General features: G+C 41.8%; 1 protein-coding gene across 5 annotated transcripts in view; it reads right to left on the bottom strand.

The window, feature by feature from the left end:
* The window catches only part of WDR37 (WD repeat domain 37), a 67,294-nt gene that overhangs the window by 3,464 nt on the left and 43,982 nt on the right, over positions 1–19,848 (bottom strand). For 4 of the 5 annotated variants that reach the window (XM_090266447.1, XM_090266444.1, XM_090266445.1 and 1 more), the window contains exons 11-13: positions 19,387–19,528; positions 2,805–2,939; positions 2,243–2,357 (exon numbers count right to left, since the gene is read on the bottom strand). In XM_090266447.1, coding sequence (XP_090122573.1) covers positions 2,243–2,357; positions 2,805–2,939; positions 19,387–19,528 — 392 coding nt within the window. The remainder of the gene's footprint in view (positions 1–2,242; positions 2,358–2,804; positions 2,940–19,386; positions 19,529–19,848) is intronic. The other variant, XM_090266448.1, reaches the window with a different exon arrangement.

Below are 19,848 nucleotides of genomic sequence, written 5' to 3'. Positions count from 1 at the left end.
AGACATGACCCAAAAAATCTCCCTGCCCTCCTGGAGTCACAGACACACATTAAAAGCTCTGCACCCCTGCACCCTGTGCCCCATCTGTAGACATACCTCCCATACCTCCCACTGTGCACTGCACCACAACCCTCTCCCCCCTGAGCACCTGTTCAGTCCACACTCAGGAAAACATCCCTTACACGTTCCCCAAGGTAAAACAACTTTATATCATAAGCCCCTGATGCTCCCATGACCAAGTGCAACCAAGTTTCATCATCTCTTTACAAATCTGTCAGTTGAAAGAAGCTGGAACAATGTGAACCAGGGTTTTGACACTGAAAACCACACTGATTTATCTGAAGAAATGTTACAAGTTCACATGAAATGAAATGTTATTCATTAATATTAAAAATAAGTCTTTTCATGACCCATTTTCGGAGGAAATAAATCCAAGCACAACGGAATTCTACAATTCCAACACGGATGAATGTTAACAGATAATTAAAAATGAAGTTGTGTCTACAGAATTAGCCCCACCAAGAACTGCTGCAATTTTCTGAGGGGAAGTATTCTGAAAGTAATGAAGCCACATACTTATACACTTGTGTCTGAAAATGCTGGCTTTCCACGTTGCATAGCAATTTTATGTATTGCACAGGTGCAGCTTAAAAAAAAAGAGAGAGAGAACCCTACTGTATAGGAGAGGCATTTAGAGGATGCATCAGTGATGCTCAGCAGTTACCAAAACACAAAAATCACAGGCAAGCAACTATTGCTTTCCTAGGGGCTGTGAACCTTTCTGTCGTTAATCGAATTCTACAAGTAGTGTTTCTGTGACATGCACTCATAATTAAGAAGCTCAGTAACTAACTTTGAAAAGCACACATGGGAGCCACACGGAAAAATTAGCCATGTCTTAAGTACAGAGGGCTTTCAGAAAGTTGGTGCCACTTAGACTTGTTGCTGCTGGCAGCAAATCACACTTGACCGTCTTCCAGAACGGCCTAGGTCTGCGGTTCCTGAGCCCCAATGCCCCATGGCCAGCCTGCAGCCATGACTGCACCTTGAGGCTCTACCCAAAAGAGGACACGGGGCAGTTACGCCAAGGGTCATGAGTACCCACCACGATGCAGCCATGATGGTGGCATGCCAGGGCACACAGACACCTTGACTGCAGCATCAGAAAACTAGTTCCTTTAGAAAGAATGAGGTATCACAGTGACACACATAAAAGACCAAAAAAAAAAGCAAAAGAGAAAGTGACCATCTGGTGGGGAAGTTAGGCACAAAAGCTGAAGAAAGGCTGCTTCAACAAGCAGGGAGAGGGGAGGGGGGCGAGGGTCGGGAGAGGTCAGCTGGTTGTTGTTACTGCAACTACATCCATTTCCTCCACAGAAGGAGCCAATATGTCACTCACTCTGGGACTCCCCATCAAACTTGGAATCACACAGAGAACAAATCTAAACACAGGTTCCCAGGCACCCCTCAAAAACCAAGTCAGGAGGTCTGAGCTGGGACTGCAGGTGAGGGAACTGTGACAGGTAATGCAAACACCTCGGTATATACTGACTCAACACCTCTGCACTGCACCATCAAAGCTGAATGCAAGCGAGCAGTCCTAGCTCCTGAGACAGTCACACCTACAATGGACTTTGTACTGGCAACCTACAATGGAAAGGGGTTTCCTGGCTGAGAGTGAAGGGTCCCTTCTAAAGAAGCTACCACAATCCACAACCACCACTCCTGCCTGACCTTGCAAACTCTTGCCATTTAACATATTTCCAATCTGTGTATGTTCAACTGTAAATATTTAAAACTGTGCTTCCCAGGGCAGCGGCCACTAACCCACATGCAAACAAGCTCCTGAAACATAGCTGGTGATGCTGAGGAACTGAACACTGGATTTGATTTAAGTTAAACTTAAAAACTACTACTTAGTTCAGGTATTGGGAAACATTTTCAACATTAAATTTTAGGAACTCTAAATACAGATCAAGTATTTGCAATGAAAATCTGGCATCCAAAGTTAGTAAGAAAACAAGAGATAAATTCACTAATATTTTTATACTGATGACATATTCAAAAGATATTACTTTGGATGTATTTGGCTAAAATATATCATTAAAATAATGTCTTTTTTAAAGTGGCCATTAGGAAACTGAAAACACATGTGTGACTCGCAGTGTGTTTCCATGAGTTGCTGATGACCTAGATGGAAGACATGAGGCTCTCTGTGAACATGCATCACTAGCATGGTTACCTGCCGACTGCTGCGGGGTAGTCGTGCCAACCGCACACCAGACATATCGAACAATCTTACTTGTCGGTTGTCATGGGGGAGGGCGATGATTTTTTGGCCAACACATACATTGATCCTGCAAAGAAGAGACAAAGTAGGTTCCATATAAAACAATGACAGCACCAGTTTCTGAGCTGACAGTTTATGCAGTAGGGTATTCCATACTATGCACACTTCACAGCAAACACAACAGCAAATGGCAAGTATTACATGTCTATAGCTTTAGGATACAGAGACCAAGTTACGTATATGCAACTCATGTGTACAGCATGGTCACTAAGACAGAAGCACCATGACACTGGGCCACAACTGCCTCATTCTCATTCTCAAAGCCCACTACACCAACCTGATTCTACATTTAAGTTTCAATGTTTATGGATACTGAATTTGCATTAGAGAATCAATAACAAATATTTCCCCAGAAGTCTAAACCACTTTCCCAAGGCTCATGGGCAAATTACTGCACTATAATGAACCCTTTCAAGTCAAGTATAAATCTTAAGCAATGAGCAGCTTCCTTCACCTGTTGATGGCGGAGTCCGTACGAATGGTCGCAATGGGGGATCTCATGTTCTTTAAATCCCAGACCTTCACAGTGCGGTCATCACTACCTGAAACAACGTTATCTCCCACGGTAAACACAGCAGAGGTCACGGTGCTACAAGTAAAGGGCAAAGGTCAGAACCTCATCTACTATACAACATGGTGACTGTAGTTCATATGTACCATGTACTTGAAATTTGCTGGGAGAGTGGATCTTAAGTTCTCTCACCACACATAAAGAAAAGGCAACCATGGGAGGTGATGAATATGCTAATTAGCTTGACTGTAATCATTTCAGTGGATATTTATTCTGAACATCACATTGTATTCCTTAAATAGAATCAATTTTTACTTGTCAATCCTCAGTAAGAACGAAAAAATTAATTAAGAAGCAAGGTAGGAGTGGGGGGAAGAGACAGGGGGATGGATGTTGAGAAGAGCTTTATGCACAACCCATGCATGGTCAGGGACTGCTGGAGGAAGGGGTTGCTGGGTGGAGGGAAGCAAAAGGAAAGGAAGTTGGGACAACTGTAACAGCATAATCAATAAAACATACAAAAAAATTTTTAAAAAACGAAAACTTTTTAAGAAGAAGAGGAAATGGTCAAGAAAATAATCTCACCCTTCCTGACAACTCTGGCCCTAAATAACAGCCTCGCAGAATATTTAAGAGCCATATTATTTTCAGAGGCATAAAAATTAACTACAAATAAATAACATATTTTACATAAACATCCTCATTATTTCTCACAATAATTTCAAACTATTTTTATTTCACTTTAGAGTCTAAACCAAGAGATAAACATCTCAGGTTCAGAACACCCAGGCTCAACCTAGACTTAGACTTAAAACTGCTCCACCGGCATTCAATCTGTACTGCGACCCTGCTAAGTGGGTCTCAACCTGGCCGGTGTGCAGGTGACCACTGTGCTACACCAAGGGAAAAATGGGAAACCAGAAGCATCAGTCCAGTGACCCATCTGAAGTCCCCATTTATAAAACAACACAAGGGCTTGAGTAGAACGAGGTGCTACTCCTCGTCTATGCAGAGGTCACAGCAAGGTTTAAAGAATCCAACTGCTGATAGAACCCTGGGAGCAGCTCATGACACCACACTGCCTGCAAATTCTAGCCGTTAGAAGGTTTGGGCCAAGTTAAATTTCAGTTAACATTCTGCTAAATTAATGGAAAAAATCTCCATAAAAGACCATCGAACCCTATGTTAATGAAACGCTGGAAGACATTAGGTTTTTAATAAATTACAGTGCTGACAGGTATTGTGGGCCATCAAAGGAAAAAGCCGGTGCAGAGGCAGTCGTCCAACGGCACCCTCGACTCGGGTCCCACAGGGAGCAGGGCCGCCACGGCCGCACACTGGAAAAGCTCAGACTCTGCCAGGCTCCAGTAGACTCATTTATCTTGTCGCCGGGAGCAGCCGAGCATGTGCTTCCAGCTGACAGCACGGTACCTCCTCACCACACACCACTGCCTGATCTGGAACATTCGCTCCCTCCGAGGGTCTCAATCAACGGAAAGACTGTAATGCTAGCACTCCTCATTAGGACTAACAGCTGTCTTCCCAGTCACACAGAGACACAAAACTGTTTTGCCTAACAATCTGCTGGAATTTCATGGCTAAGGAAAAAAATACATGATGTGGAAAATGCTGGCCCATGAAATGCTGAAGCAGTGTGTTTTCCTGGCTCTGTGTCAGAAACCAACTGCAGAGCACCCATTTCTTATTGTAAGGTGTAGTTCCCTACAAAACAGTCATCTACATCTGAAGAAGAGACCAGAGAGCAAGCACTCCACTCTAGAAACAGAAAAGGCAGGGCATCCTTCCCTGGAACACAGGTTGCATCTCCTCAGGTCCACAGAGCCAGCTGTGAAAAGCATATTGAGGAACAACCAGTGTGGCTGTCTCAATAACCATCCACCTGTTCAGGTGCACCAGTGTTCATGTAAACGCACAGGTCTAACACCTGTGTGTCCAGCAGAGGCTGATGTGGCAAACGCACGACAGCCCTTTTCCACCTGAAGGGGCAGAGCTCTCACAGGGCTGCAAAGGAGATCTGCACGTGCCATGTGACCCTGTTGTGACCATGGCCTCTGAGTTCAAGGGCATCAGGTCACCATATTCCCCCCTAGGTCATCACCATTTCCCAAACTGTTGTAGAAACTAAGCGTCTAACAGATGACACAGTCTTCAGGAGACACAGCAGGGTTCTGGAGAGCACGCCCTCTGGGCCTTTCCTATCACATGTGCTAGGCAGAATTTCAGGCACTCAAGGCAGCCTGTACTATATGACCTCAGATACCTCGAAGAGGAACAGGAAACTTCATCTCCAAATAAACACATTTCTAAACATTCCTTGATGGCTAACTCACCCAAAATAGACCCTAAGAACAAAAACATTCAAAGGAAGAGTCAACCTTGTATCACACATGGCTTTTTCAGGATTAAAAATTCCACTGTTCCCTTGAAAAAAAGATATTAAGGCATGCCCTCACTGGTGTGGCTCAGTTGGTTAGGCGTCGTCCCACAAAGCCAAGGGTCACTGGTTCCAATCCTGGTTAGGGCACATGCTTGGGCTGCAGGTTCATTCCCCAGCAGGGCATGTATAAGAGGCAACTGATCGATGTATCTCTCCCTCTCTGTCTTTCTCCCTTCCCCTCTCTAAAAATATATAGATAAAATATTATTTTTAAAAAAGGTGTTAGGGAGCCTACCATGCCAGCTATTCAATATTCTCACTTGGCTGCTCTCTTCTCTACATCTCCCTCTTCAGGACAGCTGAAGGATTTCCTTTATAAATTACTGATAAAACTGAACTACAAAACTATCTATTTGATGAGGATTTCTGAACACTACTATGTGCCAGGCCCTGCTTCGTGTGAGAGAACCCCCAGCAGACAGGGATAAAGTCATCCCGGGTGATGCTTACATTCTAGTGGAAAAGATGGCAGCAGCCCTGACTTCAATGAAACACGCTGCAGTTTTAAAACATGCGATCTACTTCTAGTGACTGGAACGTGCTGCTGATATTCTCTCAAAAAAACCCTGCAGTAACCAGCTTTACTACTGGCCAGAGAGAAGGGCTCCAACAGTGGCTTTAAGTGTGACAAAACAGTCCATTCAGTTAATGTGGCTAAATTCTCTTCCTTAGCATCTGATTAATTAAGAACTCTTTCCCACAAATTATTCAAAGATGATAGTTCCATTTAAAATGATTACAGAGAAATTAAAATGAGTAAGATTTACACACTGACTTCCTGCTCGCGATATCAAGGTCAAGATTGAGACTTCCTTTCTGTGAAAACTGGTCCTCATTTCGTTCTTACCGAAAAATACAACAGTCAATTTTAAGTTTTGAATATTTTTAATGACTGCAATAATTTTACAGAAATCCGAGAGGAATGCATTCCATTTAAATTAGGTAAGGAATAATCTCTCTCTGATTTTAATCATCTGACTTTCCATTCCCTTATTTTCTGAGTCCAAACTTTGCCTGTTATAGGCTCATCAACTAACAACAGTCAATGTCTCAGCATCACCACCATGTGAGTCTCTGTGCAGAAATTGAGAAGGAAAGAACTTCAAAGGTTTCTTTCTTTTTTTTTAATCTTACAGAAAGAAAAGACTTTTACATCGGCTTTGAAGGTCATGTGATACAGACAAGCCCTATTTATCAGAATAGTTTGAAAATAAAAGTCAGAAATATATCAGGAACTGCAAGTGGTTTACTTTCCAGTATACTAGATTAGCCTAAAACTGTAAAGTTGAAAGAAGATCACTGTTGCTTTAATTGATAAGAAAGATGACACAGGGTGCCACATGCACAGCCCTAGGTGTTTAGTGACTCCTCCCAGGAGACTCTTTCCTTCACTGTTAACAGAGGGAGCTCGACCTGAAGTGTTGCTCAGACTGGGGTATGCGCTGACCACCTAACACTGCACTATAGGAGCTAAAGGCACTTATGGCCCAAGGTTGTGTGTAAATGTGCTTCAAAACATTATGTGACCATTCCCACCAGAAGTGACACAGGCTACACAAAACATGACGTGTGCAAGTAAGTATATATGTGCATGAGTGGGCCCACCAGTAGTATGGGCTACAAGAAACATGACACATGTGCAGATAGGTATATACATGTATATGGGTGCCCGTTAGAACTGACATGGGCTACATGAATTGTGATGTATATGCAGGTTATATATATATGTGTGAACATGCCCATCAGAAGTGGCACCAGCTACACAGATCATAACGTGTGCAGATAGGTATGTATGTGTATGTATAAAATAAACCATTACTAACCTCCACTGATACAAAAGTGACTCTGCTACTTAAGCAACTATGCTCAGAAACAACTCTTTTCCAAATCAAGTATTTGATTTGCTAACTGAAAGAGACTGAAAGGGGCGGAGTCATGTGGGCCCAGGAAGCATCTTTGGGTTGCACACATAAGCAGGGAAGGTGGCTTAAAGTAAAACTTCACTTTAAAAAATTCAGAATTAGTTATTATCACAGCCCTTCAGCACCCTGCGTTTCCTTATTCATTTAGATAGCCGCCCAAGTGGCAGCTGCCTGATTTTCCCTAGTTCATGTATAATGTGCACATTATACACATTGGTCAGCTGACAACTGACTTTCATGGGGCCCCACATGGTGTTAAGTCAGAACTCTGCAGCTCCCATGTGTGGCTGAGAGGAAGCAAGCACAGACACTGACCAAATGATATAAGACCACCTGGGCTCCCCGAGTAGAGGGCCTGAGCACACAGACCATAAGCATCACTGTCCTTCCAAAGACAAGCTCAACCTCTGGCAGCTGCTCCCCTCCCCACTCTGCTCACTTCACGTTATTGCTCAGTGGTTTCTGCCAACACATGGAATCTGGTCTAGACACAGCTCATGTCTGCTTTGTGTAACAATGCAGTTAGCAAGTCTTTAATCTGTTAATCTGACCATTTTTTTCTAGGTTATCTCAATGAAAGAGAAGCAACCTGAGAGCTCAAGACAGAGCTAAGAAGTAGAGTGATTTGATCGTACTAATCCCCTTGAAGTCTTTTATTTTATTAGATACTGATCAGCCCTTCTTAAATGAGAAATTTTTAAAGGATACATAGAGAAATAACCCTCCTCTTACTTTGTAAGCTATATGCTGAGTTGGACACAATTTATGAAAGTATCAACAGGGGACTGATTAAGTAAATTACTGTACATCCAAACTACAGGCTTCCTATAAGCAGAGGTAGAGGGAATGAGATAGTTCCAAGGTACTAACATGGAAGGATCTCAAGTCCTCTCCCAGTGAAATACAATGAATCATTTGTTGAGAACTCTGGCCTCTGGCTTATAAACTTTATCTCCTGGACAACTTAAGAGTGTGTAGGAAAGTAAATATCCACACTTTAGAGTTCCAAGATGACTGAAGAGTAAGTGGAAGCTACACTAACCTCCTCCCAGGACCAATCTGGAATTAAACTCAGTTGTGGAGAAATCATCTGGAATAACCAACTGAACACTAGATGGAGAGAAGCCTTATAATCACGGACAGACAGAAAAGGCCACTTCATCACAACGCAACTGGTAGGAAGTACGGAGACGCAAAAGGGCTGGCTGAGCTCCCACGGGTGACAACTGAAGGAACTGAGAAAAGATCAGCAGCCAGGGGTTCCCCCTGAGAAGGTGAGAAGGGCAGGGTCTAAACCCCCAGCTGGCCTTCCCAGCCTACAGCAACAGAGCAGAAAGTAAGATAGCATGCAGAGCTGAAAAGTGAAAAGCCGTAGGGTTTTGGGGGGTTTTTTTTGGCTGGCCTGAAAGAAACAGCTGGAGACAAAGAGCTCTTAAACAGATCACATTCAAAAATATATTGACCCCCACTTACTCTGGGCTCAAGCAGAGAGAGGGCAGAGAGGATTAGAGACACTTGGGGAGAATTTGGGGCGGTGGCTTTGAGGGGAGAACTGAGAGAGCAGCTGAACACGTCCTGGTGCTGACTCATTTCCCATACTGCAGGCAGACCATTCTCCTCCAAGTGACATCAGCCTGAGGGGAAGCAAAATCCCCGCCTACAGGAATTAAGCTGCCCCGCCCTTGGTCCTTAAACCTGCCGGCTAATCACAGATTGAACAGAGTAACAACTAATGGAGACAGACAAAGGCAGTAGATCCCTGGAAGTCTCCAACAGGCTGCCTAGGCCCAGACTGATATACGATCTGACGCTACCAGGGGCAGATCCAGGAAGTGCAGATCAATCTAAGAAGCAGAAACAAGAAGAGTCACAAAAATGGGCAGACAGAGAAACAACCCCCAAAGAAAGAAAAGGAGGAATCCCCAGAAAGAGCGCTAAATGAAATAGAGGTAAGGAAACTATCAGACATGAAATTCAAAATATGGATTATAGGGAAATTTGATGAGCTCAGCAAGCTCAAAGAAAACTACAAAGAGCTCCAGGGAAACTACAAGGAACTTACTAAGAATTACACCAGCATTAAAAAGGACAGAAGCTATCTGTAAGAGCCAGGCGGAAATGAAGAATGCTCTGAGTTGAAGAATGCAGTAGAAGGAATCAAAAGCAGGATAGAGGAAGCAGAAGATCAGATCAGTGAGCTGGAGGACAACATGGAAAAAAATACCCAGACAGTGCAACAGAACTAAAAAAGACTGAAAAAGAATGAAAAGGTTTTAAGAGAGATGCAGGACAACATGATACATAATACTATCCATATCATAGGAATACCAGAAGGAGAAGAGAAGCAATGGATAGAAAACTTGTTTGAAAAAGTAATGACAGAAAACTTCCCTAACTTGATGAGAGAAAAAGTCACACAAGTCATGACCCCCAACAGGCCCACTTCAAGACACATCATAACTAAAATGGCAAAACTCAAGGAAAAAGAGAGAATCTTAAAAGCAATAAGAGAGAAACAGCTTATAACATACAAGGGACCTCCAATAAGGCTATCTTCAGATTTCTCAGCAGAAACATTACAAGCCAGAAGGGAATAGCAAAAAATATTCCAAGCAACGAAAAACAAAGGCCAACAACCAAGACTATTCTATCCAGCAAGGCTCTCATTCAAAATGGAAGGTGAAATAAGGAGTTTCCCAGACAAAAGAAGGCTAAAAAAATACATCTCCACCAAACCAGTATTGCAAGAGATGCTAAAGGGTCTGCTTTAAGAAGATGAAGAAACAGAAAAAGACAGAGAGGAACACAGATACAAAGGGTAAAATGACAATGAATAAGTACCTATAAATAATAACCTTAAATGCAAACGAATTAAATGCACCAATCAAAAGACACTGGGTATCTGAATGGATTACAAAGCATGACCCACATAAATGCCGTCTACAAGAGACCCACCTCAGAACAAAAGATCTACATAGACTGAAAGTGAAGGGATGGAAAAAATATTTCAAGCAAATGGACATCACACAAAACAGACTTCATAGCAAAGGCCATAAAAAGAGATAAAGAAGGAATTTCATAATACTTATGGGAATAATCCATCAAGAAGATATAACCCTTGTAAACATATATGTACCCAATACAGGAGCACTCAAATATATGAGGAAAATCTTGAAGAACTTGAAGAAGGATATTGACAGCAAAACACTTATAGTAGGGGACTTTAACACCCCATTTTCAACAATGGACAGATCTTCAAAGCAAATAAACACCAAGGATATTGAGGCATTGAACAACACTCTAGATCAAATGGACTTAATTGATATATATAGAACTTTTCACCCCAAAGAAGCAAAATACATATCCTTTTCAAGTGAGCATGTAATATTTTCAAAGACAGACTACATGAGAGGACACAAAACAAGCCTCAAAAAATTCAAGAAAATTGAAATTATATCAAGCATCTTCTCAGATCACAATGGCTTAAAACTGGAAATCAACCTCAAGGAAATAACTCAAAAACAATCAAACTCATGGAGAATGAATAACATGCTATTAAATAATGAATGGGTTAACAATGACTTCAAGGAAGAAATAAAAAAGTTTCTGGAAACAAATGATAATGAGCACACAACAACCCAAAACCTACGGGATACAGCGAAAGCAGTCCTGAGAGGAAAGTTCATAGCAATACAGGCCTACATAAAAAGGACAGAAGAACCTCAAATAAAAAACCTAACCCTACAGTTACAAGAACTAGAGGAACAACAACAAAGTCCAGAGCGAGTAGAAGGAAGGAAATCATCAAAATCAGAGCAGAATTAAAAGACATAGCGACCAAACAAACAATTCAAAAGATCAATAAAATCAGGAGCTAGTTCTTTGAAAAGATAAACAAAATTGACAAGCCTTTAACCAGGCTCATCAAGAAAAAAAGAGAGAGGACCCCAATAAACAAAATCAGAAACGAAAGAGGGGAAATCACAACCGATATCACAGAAATACAAAGAATTGTAAGAAATTACTATGAACAACTGTATCACAAGAAATTTGACAACTTAGATGAAATGGACAAACTTCTAGAAACATATAATCTTCCAAAACTGAATCAGGAAGAAGCAGAAAGTCTGAATAGACCATTAACAACTAGTGAAACTGAAGCAGAATCAAAAAACTCCTGGCACACAAAAGCCCTGGATCGGATGGCTTCACAAGTGAATTTTACAAAACATTTAGGAAAGAACTAACTCCTATCCTTTTCAAACTATTCCAAAAAATCCAAGAAGAGGGAAGACTCCCAAACTCTTTCTATGAAGCCAGTATTACCCTAATTCCAAAACCAGGTCAAGACACAACAAAGAAAGAAAACTACAGGCCAATATCACTGATGAACATAGATGCTAAAATCCTCAACAAAATATTGGCAAACCGGATATAGCAACACATTAAAAAGATCATACACCACAATCAAGTGGGATTCATCCCAGGAATGCAAGGATGGTTTAATATTTGCAAATCAATAAACGCAATACACCACATAAACAAAATGAAAGACAAAAATCACATGATCATATCAATAGATGCTGGAAAAGCATCTGATAAAGTACAACACCCATTTATGATGAAAACACTCAGAAAAATGGGAATAGAGGGAGCATACCTCAACATAATAAAGACCATACCAGAAACCTGAAGCCAACATGTTTCAATGGGCAAAAACTGAAAGCATTCCTCCTGAGATCAGGAACAAGACAAAGATGCCCACTCTCTCCACTCCTATTCAACACAGTCTTGAAAGTTCTAGCCACGGTAATCAGACAAGAAAAAGAAAAATAGGCATCCAAATTGGACAAGAGGAAGTAAAACTGTCATTTGCAGATGACATGATATTGTACATAGAAAACCCTACAGACTCCATAGGCATATGAAAGAATGTTCAACACCACTAGCCATCACAGAGATGCAAATAAAAACCACAATGAGATACCACCTCACACCAGTCAGAATGGCCATCATCAATAAATCAACAAAAAAGTGCTGGCGAGGATGTGGAGAAACGGGAACCCTACTGCACTGTTGGTGGGAATGCAGACTGGTGCAGCCACTATGGAAAACAGTATGGAATTTCCTCAAAAAACTGAAAATGAAACTGCCTTTTGATCTAGCAATTCCACTGCTAGGACTATACCCAAAGAGTCCTGAAAGACCAATTCAAAAGAACCTATTCACCCCTACGTGTATAGCAGCACTGTTTACAATAGCCAAGTGCTGGAAACAGACTAAGTGCCCATCTGTAGATGAGTGAATCAAAAAATTGTGGTACATTTACACAATGGAATACTATGCAGCAGGGAGAAAGAAGGAACTCCTACCATTTGTGACAACATGGATGGAACTACAGATAATTATGCTTAGGGAAATAAGCCAGGCAACAAAAGACAAATACCATATAATATCACCTAATACAGGAAACTAATGAACCACACAAACGAGCAAAAACGAACCAGAGGAATGTAAACAAGGAGTAGACTAGCAGTGACAAGTGGGGAGGGGGGAGGAGAGAAGAGGGTTAAGAAGGGAAAGGGTCCAGTCAAGGAACTAGTGTAAATGACCCATGGACATGGACAACGGGGTGGGGATTGACTGTGAAAGAAAGGATGGGCAAGGCTGTGGGAAGCAATGTGGGGGAAAGTGGGACACCTGTAATAGAAAAAGAATTTTTAAAACATTCACGCTTAAAAAAAAAAAAGAAAATGAGACTTGCAAAATGATTTTACAGAAAATCACCACTGTGTCCACGTATGCAAGGTACAAATGCACACTCCAGCAATTGAAGCTACTTCACATTTACTAATGTCTCCTTATTTATCTCCATGATAAGACAAATATCCACTAATTAATACAAAACAAACTTCCAAAATTAGCCCTTACCACAACCACTGTAGTTAGGCCACATTCTGGCCATGCTGCTGCTATTTCTTTTCTGTACATCCTGGGTGGTGTTTACGCTAACAAAGCTGAGAAAACCTGAAATGGGGCTGTACACTGGAGTTTGCACTGTTAATCTGAGCCCTCAGTTTTATGATAATTTTCAATACTAACCAACTATTGCCAGGAATTACATGTTTCTAAACTTTCTGAAATAAAATTATTCCAATCTATTTAATTAACAAAAGATAAAACTAGGCTTTCAGGCATATGGGTAAGGGGGCGTGAAGCTGAGAGGGGTTTTAAGTTTCATACAGTTTTGAGGCCATGGCAATCCTATAGGTCCTTCTCTTTCTCAGGCAGTAATTTCCACCCCTACCCCATGGGGACTTCTGGGGCCATCCTACAAGAAACTTCAAAGAGCAATACCTCCTCCTCACACAGAAGAGGGTTTAAAAACAATCAAAAGTAATGGATTTACAAACCAAGTATAGTCTACCAGAATTTTTTTAAATCATTTAGAAATTATAATGATTAAAGTTATAACATTCTTCATATGCATTTATTGCCAAATACCCAGGGAAGAGTACTAAATACGAAAACCTCCAAGGCAGTGTGCCAACAGACTACTGCCCATCTCCACCACAGGCCCGCACACACCTGACTCACTGACTAAGTACAGAACTCAATACAGTAAAAATTAAACAGCACCTACTTATAAAGGTTATGTTGTCAAAGACATTCTCTTCAAAAGCACACAAAAACATTAACAGCACAACACAAAATTCAAAGTACATGATCTAAATTGTATTTAGTACTTCTCCCCTGGGTATTTGGCAATAAAAGCATATGAAAATGTCGTAACTTCAAAGCAACCATTATAATTTTTTAACTGATATTTTTTAATGTTGTCTTGTTAGATGTGGTGTTTTGTTTTCTTTAGAAGAAAGTGTTGAAGTTCACATGGAGGGGGAGTAAAGTTACAAGCATATGGAAAAAATTAAAGCAAAAACAAAATAACTTTGTGTTCTCAGATATTTTATCTATGCTGAGCTAATCTCAGATTTTTTTCAATGTCAGAGTTTATTCACACTTGTAAATACATTAGTTGAGTATAGAACTGGAGTCATCGGCCACCCGTGGTGGAAGCTTAATGACCCAGTGACAGCCTCTAGTCAGTCCCTTTTTATAGTAATTGAAACAAAACAAAACTAATTCTACCACGCTCCACAGGGGAAGGCGTTGGTACTAGGAGGCAGGAACCTGGGTCCTCCTATTAGAAAACAATCTAAATAGGCAAGTCTCATTTCCCTTTCCAAGGGCAGCTACTGGGTTTAACCGAAAAATAAGTTTTACTACAGTAAGAGGTTCTTGTAGAAATGTCTGTGTATCCCCAACCCCCAGGGCAACAGTCCTGGAATGACATGTGTGTGGAGTCCCACCCCAAAAGAGCATGCACCAAAGCGCAGCAAAGGGGCAGGCAAGCTACCCGACTAGGCTCACTTATTGAACAACAGCATCAGATGAAAACAATGACCATATATATGAGTTTGGCTTTTTTTCAGATGAAACCACTGGATTTCAGTCTCAGGTCTTCAGGATAGAGAACCAAAGGTCTGAGGGGAAGCTAGAGATAACAGGAGGGCTGCCTACAGACTGTCAAAGGTAAGCAATGAAGCTGAACACACACACACGCTCAAGATCAACCACTCCTCTGTTCTTCTGTGATAATGAGGCTCTCATGTTTGGTTGTAAAAAAAGTGTGCCTTTGCATGGGAACACACATCCATTTGCAAAGGTAATAAATTCTACAGATTTTATTGATCATATGGGCATGAACCTACAGAACCCATGCCAGACAAAAAAAAGCAACAGTTATTGACTAAGAGTCCTCAGCAGGACTATAAAATGTCTCTCTTCCTGCTTTTCCAAACTGCAGTTACTTCTAGAGGCTTACTGCTGACAGAACACAGAAAGGTACTTTAGTGTGGGATAAAGCAGCCTGCACCCCTCACCTCCTGACCATGCAGTGTGGCTTCTCACAAGGCGGGGTCTTCCACAGCAGAGATGGCAGAGGCCCCACCTGTGGTCCTGGTGCAACCGTGACTGAGTGGAGAAGAGACACCACGAATCAGCCCCTCAGCCAGTCCCTGCCAAATTCTCAAAGGCTTAAAAAAATAAAAAAAGATAAACCATCCCCCTGACACTACTGCAGTAAATCAGTGTTAAAGATAATTCTTTTACATTTATTTTTCTACCTACACATCAACAAAGTATGCTAGTTCATCCTAACACAAGTAAGAAAAAATATAAATAATCTAAATAACAGTGCTACTTGTACTTTATATTATGGTTAATGTAGCATCAACTTATGTTTTGGGAAATCCAGATGGGAGAGACCCCCAGAACAGACAGAACTCCACATCTATTCTGAGCAACTCTTGTTACCAGCAGAGAAACAAACCTAAGAAACTACGTCGAAGGTTCACACAAGGAATAAAGTTTATGTGAAAAAATAATGAAGGCAAACTTCTCAAATATGGCAAAGGAAACAGACACAGAACTCCAGGATGCACAGAGTCCCAAACAAGCTAGACCCAAAGAGGACCATACCAAGACACATCATAATTAAAATGCCAAAGGTTCAAGATAAAAATAGAATCTTAAAAGCAGCAAGAGAAAAGCAGAGAGTTACCTGCAAAGGGGTGCCTATAATACTATCAGCTGACTTCTCAAAAGAAACTTTGCAGGCAAGAAGGGACTGGCAAGAAGTATTCAATGTGATGAAAAGCAAGGACCTACAACCTAGATTACTCTACCCAGCAAAGCTATCATTTGGAATGGAAGGGAAGATAAAGTGCTTCCCAGACAAGGTAAAGCTAAAGGAGTTCATCATCATCAAGCTATTATTATATGAAACGTTAAAGGGACTTATTTAAGAAAAAGAAGATCAAAACTAGGAACATCAAAATGACAATAAACTCACCACTATCAACAACTAAGTCTAAAAAATAAAAACAAAATCCAACTAAGCAAACCAGAACAGGAACAAAATCATAGGTATGGGGATCATCTGAAGGGTTATCAGCTGGGAGGGGGAAAGGAAGAAATGGGGAAATGGTGCAGGGATTAAGAAGCATAATTGATAGGTACAAAATAAGACAGGGGGATGTTAAGAATAGTATACGAAAGGGAAAAGCCAAAGAACTTACATTCACAACCCATGGACATGAACTAAAGGCGGGGTGGGACTGCTGGAAGAAAGGGGAGTACTGGGCAGAGGGGAGCAAAGAGAAAAAAAACTGAGACAACCGTAACAGCACAATCAATAAAACATACTTAAAAACTTAAAAGTATCAAAGATATTTGGGGAACAAGGATAAATCTGAATATGGGCTGGACATCAGGAGATAGAGAATTTTTTAAATGTTCTTAGGTGGATAATGGTACCATGGTTGTTTAGGAGAATGTCCTTATTCTGAAAAGATGCATCTGAGGTAAGAGGGCAAAGTGTGATGACAGGACACTTCCTTTCCAAGGGCTCAGCCAGAGAAAGTGCTCTACAGAGAATGTAGTGTACATTCATACAATAACGTGTACATGTATCTACAGAGACAGAAATGTGTTTGTGCTGCGTATTCACGTGATACATGTGCACACATATCTAGACAAGTGTGTGTGCTCTGTAGCCATATTATGTGCATACATGCATAGAGACATAAGTGTTTTGCTGTATATTCATACATGTGCACATGTATCTAGACAAAAGTGCACCTGTGTGCTCTATTCACATGTGTACACAAATCTAAAGAGACAGAAATGGCTGGTTTGGCTCAGTGGATTGAGCGTCGGCCTGCGAGCTAAGTGTCGCTGGTTCGATCTTCCAGTCAGGGCACATCAGAGAAGGAAAACTCTGACTCCAAAAAACCTCCTCTGCCTTGCGGCATACCTCTTCAGGCGAAAGGCTAAGGGAGTAAACCCCGACAGAAAATCCGGAGCCGGAGTCCCTAAGGCGGTTTGACGTTGTAGTCAACACCGGCAACTCCTGCGGCGCACCTGAAGCCAAGCTGTATTGACTCCGTCTTTCCCTTGGATCCTTCAGCTGCGAAGAGAGGGGGTTCTGCTGCATGGGCAACAGCAGACCCTCCATATCACCCTGCCCAGGCTCTGTAGCTTCAGCTTCACTGGAGAGGATACTCCAGCGTCATCGCAAGATGTCAATTCAACATGGGAGGAGACAGATACCGTGTCACTCCCGAGTTGGACTGCACAGCCATTCTCGGCGGTGTAGATAGACTCTTAAGAAGCTACACCATCGTCTTTCGAGACGGACGGCTGCCGACGACGACAGGTACCTATAGAGGTGCATGTGTGTGCTGTGTATTATACAATATACACATACACGTATCTACAAAGAGACAAATACGGTGAAATAAAAACAACTGTGTTCTAGAAGGGTCAGTGGGTTTGCTACACTCTTTTTTTCAAAAAAGCCTGAAACTTTTCACAATATAAAGTTGGGAGAAAAGATGTGTAGGCTCCGGGGTACAGCTATACAAGGATCCTGCTCGCCTCACATATGGTTCACATGGTAATCACCCACAGATGGTTCCATCTGCTCTCTGGACCCAGTGACCCTGCCCTAAAAGCAGATGAAGAAAGATTGTTGTTCCACCCAGGGCCCCACCCTTCCCAGTATGCTCCCCCAGGCTGGCCTGGTTAGAAGCTATCCCCTCTACAGCCTCCAGAGCTGACAATAGAACTGGACTCATGAGGACACAGAGAGAGCACATGGGCCCCACACAGCCCCCCGCATTTTATGAACCTCTGAGAATCGGGCATTTTCTCTTTCAGGGCTACGGCTACCCTAATTGGTAAAGAAATGTTCCCCTGTCAGAATAAAATAACTTCTCACATGGATGCTCTCAGAACAGTCAGTGGTATGCTAAAATCTCGGATGTGCTGGCCAATGCTTTCTCCTAACAATTATGTGCACCTCAGGCGCAAGATGCCAACTTTTCCTCCAATCTGAAGCCCCTTAAAAAACTCTGTCCTAGTTCTCTTTTGTATACTTTATGAATTATAAACATTAAATCTAGCCCTGGTTGATGTGGCTCAGTGGACTGAGCACCAGCCTGCAAACCAAAGGATCGCTAGTTCAATTCCCAGTCAGGGCACATGCCTGGGTTGCAGGCCAGGCCTCCAGTTGGGGAAGCACAAGAGGCAGCCACACATTGTTTCTCTCCCTCTTCCTCCCTCTCTTCCCTTCTCAGTAAAAATAAATAAAATCTTTAAAAATATAATAAAAATAAACATTAAACCTAATACTTAGTATCTAACATTAAAGATAAGACTTATTTGCTACATCACATGATAGAGTGAATAAAACCCATATTTTGGAGCAGCTGGATAAGCAAAAATTCATTCATTGCAAATTATTTACTGAACACTACTACATGTAAGGCCTTTTCTGGAGGACATGCAGGGGCTCAAGCAGGACACATATTGCTGTATAGAAGAGTCAAGGATGGTCTAGAGGGGTAGTATGCGAGGACAGTGATGGCCTGGGGAGCAAATGACAGGATACTTCAGGAGGTATGACTGGACAGGAGTCCTTATTGTGGTCTGAATGGAGCACAGCAGGAAACTGGGGAGGTTTATGGGACAAATAACTAGAAAGAGGGTCATGTCATGTATTGGGAAGGGTCAGACTGGGAAAAGAGTAAGTTTGTGGAAAGAAAAAAGTCCTGTTAAGAAACAGTTCCTCCTGAGCTGCCCAACAGCCAGACAGAGAAGGGTGAGAGTCAGTATTATATCAGAGTTCTGAAATAGACCCTGCAAATATATGTAATTTCAAAACTAGGTGAAAATACCCCAGTGTGAGGACATGGGAGTAGCTGTAAACAAATCCAGTATGATCCTCTCACACTGCCGATGCTGGAGTACTTACTTCCTGTTTCCTCTCTGATTTCCTCTCCCAATGTCCCATTCTGTCCCCAACCAATTTCTTAAGAAAACTTTGGTGACTTTCAGTATCCTAAATTCTTTGAAATCTCCAAAATGGAGTTAAATGTTTAGGAAAGAAGAGCCATTTTGAAAGACAGTGGAGTTTGAAATTAATACTGAAAATTAAGGTAAGAATAAAGTTTCCATACCCACCCATAAAAATCTTTATCATGAACAGTTAAAAAGAGACATCTGAATGACTATGACTCACTCCGTATGGCCCTGGAAAACATTCACAGAGTGGATGGATGGGTCCCTGAAATCCCACAGTCGGAAGGTCGTGTCACGGGAGGAGGTCACCACGAGCCGCTGCGTGGGGTGTGTGCAACAGTGCGTGAGTTCCTGGTCATGCCCTACAATACAACCAAAACCAAAAGTGTGAGGTCACCCACCTGCAGACAGTTATAGTGAAGCTTTCTTACAAACACTAGAATCAAAAAAGTCTTTATGCTCTCCGCTGCTGATATTCACTGTAAAAGTAAACACAAGGAAACACTGAATATAGCATGTGTAGTCACAGGGGGACCAGTCTTCCCTCAGGAGCTAGAAGTCCTCTCACTTACACATTTAAAAGGAGCACATCACTGAGCATGAGTGTAATCCACTTCCTGATCCTAACAGTTACAAGGTCTGGTAAATCTCTTTAACAGGCTCAGCGTGAAAACAAATTAAT

This window comes from Furipterus horrens, unplaced genomic scaffold, assembly GCF_987537825.1.
Source record: "Furipterus horrens unplaced genomic scaffold, mFurHor1.1.pri manual_scaffold_2, whole genome shotgun sequence".
Classification (NCBI taxonomy): Eukaryota; Metazoa; Chordata; class Mammalia; order Chiroptera; family Furipteridae; genus Furipterus; species Furipterus horrens.
The sequence above is the reverse complement of the archived record's forward strand: the minus strand, read 5'-3'. Positions and strand labels throughout refer to the sequence as shown.